Consider the following 1,545-nt stretch of genomic DNA (forward strand, 5'->3'; position numbering starts at 1 on the left):
GTGTCGCTGAGTGTGCGGCAACCGAGGGAACCATTATCAGTGTTCGCAGGCACGGCGCACCACGCTTATCGACTCAGAGGCCACGCGCGGACTTCTCGGCAGCGCCACTAGGTGGCGCTGACGCGTGTTTGGGAAGAAGCGTGAGAGTGGAGCCCGGTTGCCGCACGACGCGTTTCTCAGCGTTCGCCCGCGCTTGTGCGCCATGCATTTCGGACGTCACGCGCATGATTCGTGGTGGCGGCGCTAGATGGCGCCCAGTGTTCTTAGGGAAGCGCGAAAGAGGAGTCGCGCTGCAGTACATGCCTCATGCATAACTCGTTTCGACGGTGGCAGTACCTTGTGTAGCCACATTTATTAAATGCGAACGAATTAACTTCGACAGTCATCCTGAGACGGGTTCTGCAGCAATTTTCTGGGTCTTTCCTTTTGCTTTTTTCGTTTTTGCCTCCTGCCGCCAGATTCTTGGCTTATCCCCTTAGTGGGTACGTGCCATAAATTCGGATCATCACCATCATCAACGGCATCTACGTGCGGTAGCTGACCTTGCAGTAAGAAGGCATTCGCGCCGACTGAAGAAGAAAAGAAGAAAGATCGAAAAGCTATCGTGTCTATTTGCACTAGGGAACAAGAACAAGAGTTTACACAAGAAAGCTTCTAGGCATCATGGACTCTTCAGGTCCCTCGGTAAGCGTTTACAAAACCGGTCAGCTCATCGATGCATTAACATAATTTCATCATTATACCTAAGCAAACAGCTCGCATGGAGATAGAACATTGGCAGAAGCTTGCAGGCTTATGGTGCTTGTGCAGGCTTATGAGCTGAGATAATAATCTGTGAAGAACCCCTATAGATCGCCACGGGAGGATCGACGGGGCGGCAAGCTGTGCAGACACAGTGAGTGCGACCATGAAGTCGTCCTCGGACAGCTGAGAAGGGGCCACATGTAACAGATTCACAGCTTGCTCCTATCAAATGAACTGCATCCCCTATGTTAAGTGTTAAGCTTGTCAAAAAAGAATATTCGGCGTAAACTAATTTTACGCCTCCTGTATAAATGGCAAAGGGGATTCTTCGTTTTATTCGCTTTGCAGTTGTAAAAACCGGCTCTCAACAAGCGATTTTACTAAGCGATGAACATTTATAATACCTTAAAACATGTATTTAAATTTCTAAAGGCAATATAGTATTTAGCACCATTGCATCAACGTGCTCCGTAAGCATAATCCGTGTCGAATGCTTAGCCTATTATTGTCCTTTTATGCCGGAACTTATGTAAGAGAGAGCAAACGCATCCTCGCCTAATTCCAGTCGCACCCTTCCCTGAGCGAATAAAATATAAATTTGCCCTCTCACTAGTACAGTGATAAGGCTGGCGTATAATGGTAGGTGACTGAGAAACGAAAGTATCCTTTGTATAGCTGGTATAAAAAACTGTTTCTTAATTTACAGTGAGTCTAACAGCACGGAGGCTCTGCCACAATTTTGTAGTGAAATGCAGCTTTGCACTGCTGCACTTCGCCGCAATATTGTGGCTAAGCGTCGAT

General features: G+C 47.4%; 1 protein-coding gene across 1 annotated transcript in view; it reads left to right on the top strand.

Moving 5' to 3' along the window:
- Positions 1–598: 598 nt before the first annotated feature.
- The window catches only part of LOC142586234 (uncharacterized), a 6,556-nt gene continuing 5,609 nt past the window's right edge, over positions 599–1,545 (top strand). The window contains exon 1 of the mRNA XM_075697485.1: positions 599–684. Within this exon, the coding sequence (XP_075553600.1) occupies positions 664–684 (21 nt within the window). The 5' untranslated portion in view covers positions 599–663. The remainder of the gene's footprint in view (positions 685–1,545) is intronic.

This window comes from Dermacentor variabilis, chromosome 6 (genome assembly GCF_050947875.1).
Source record: "Dermacentor variabilis isolate Ectoservices chromosome 6, ASM5094787v1, whole genome shotgun sequence".
Taxonomy (NCBI): domain Eukaryota; kingdom Metazoa; phylum Arthropoda; class Arachnida; order Ixodida; family Ixodidae; genus Dermacentor; species Dermacentor variabilis.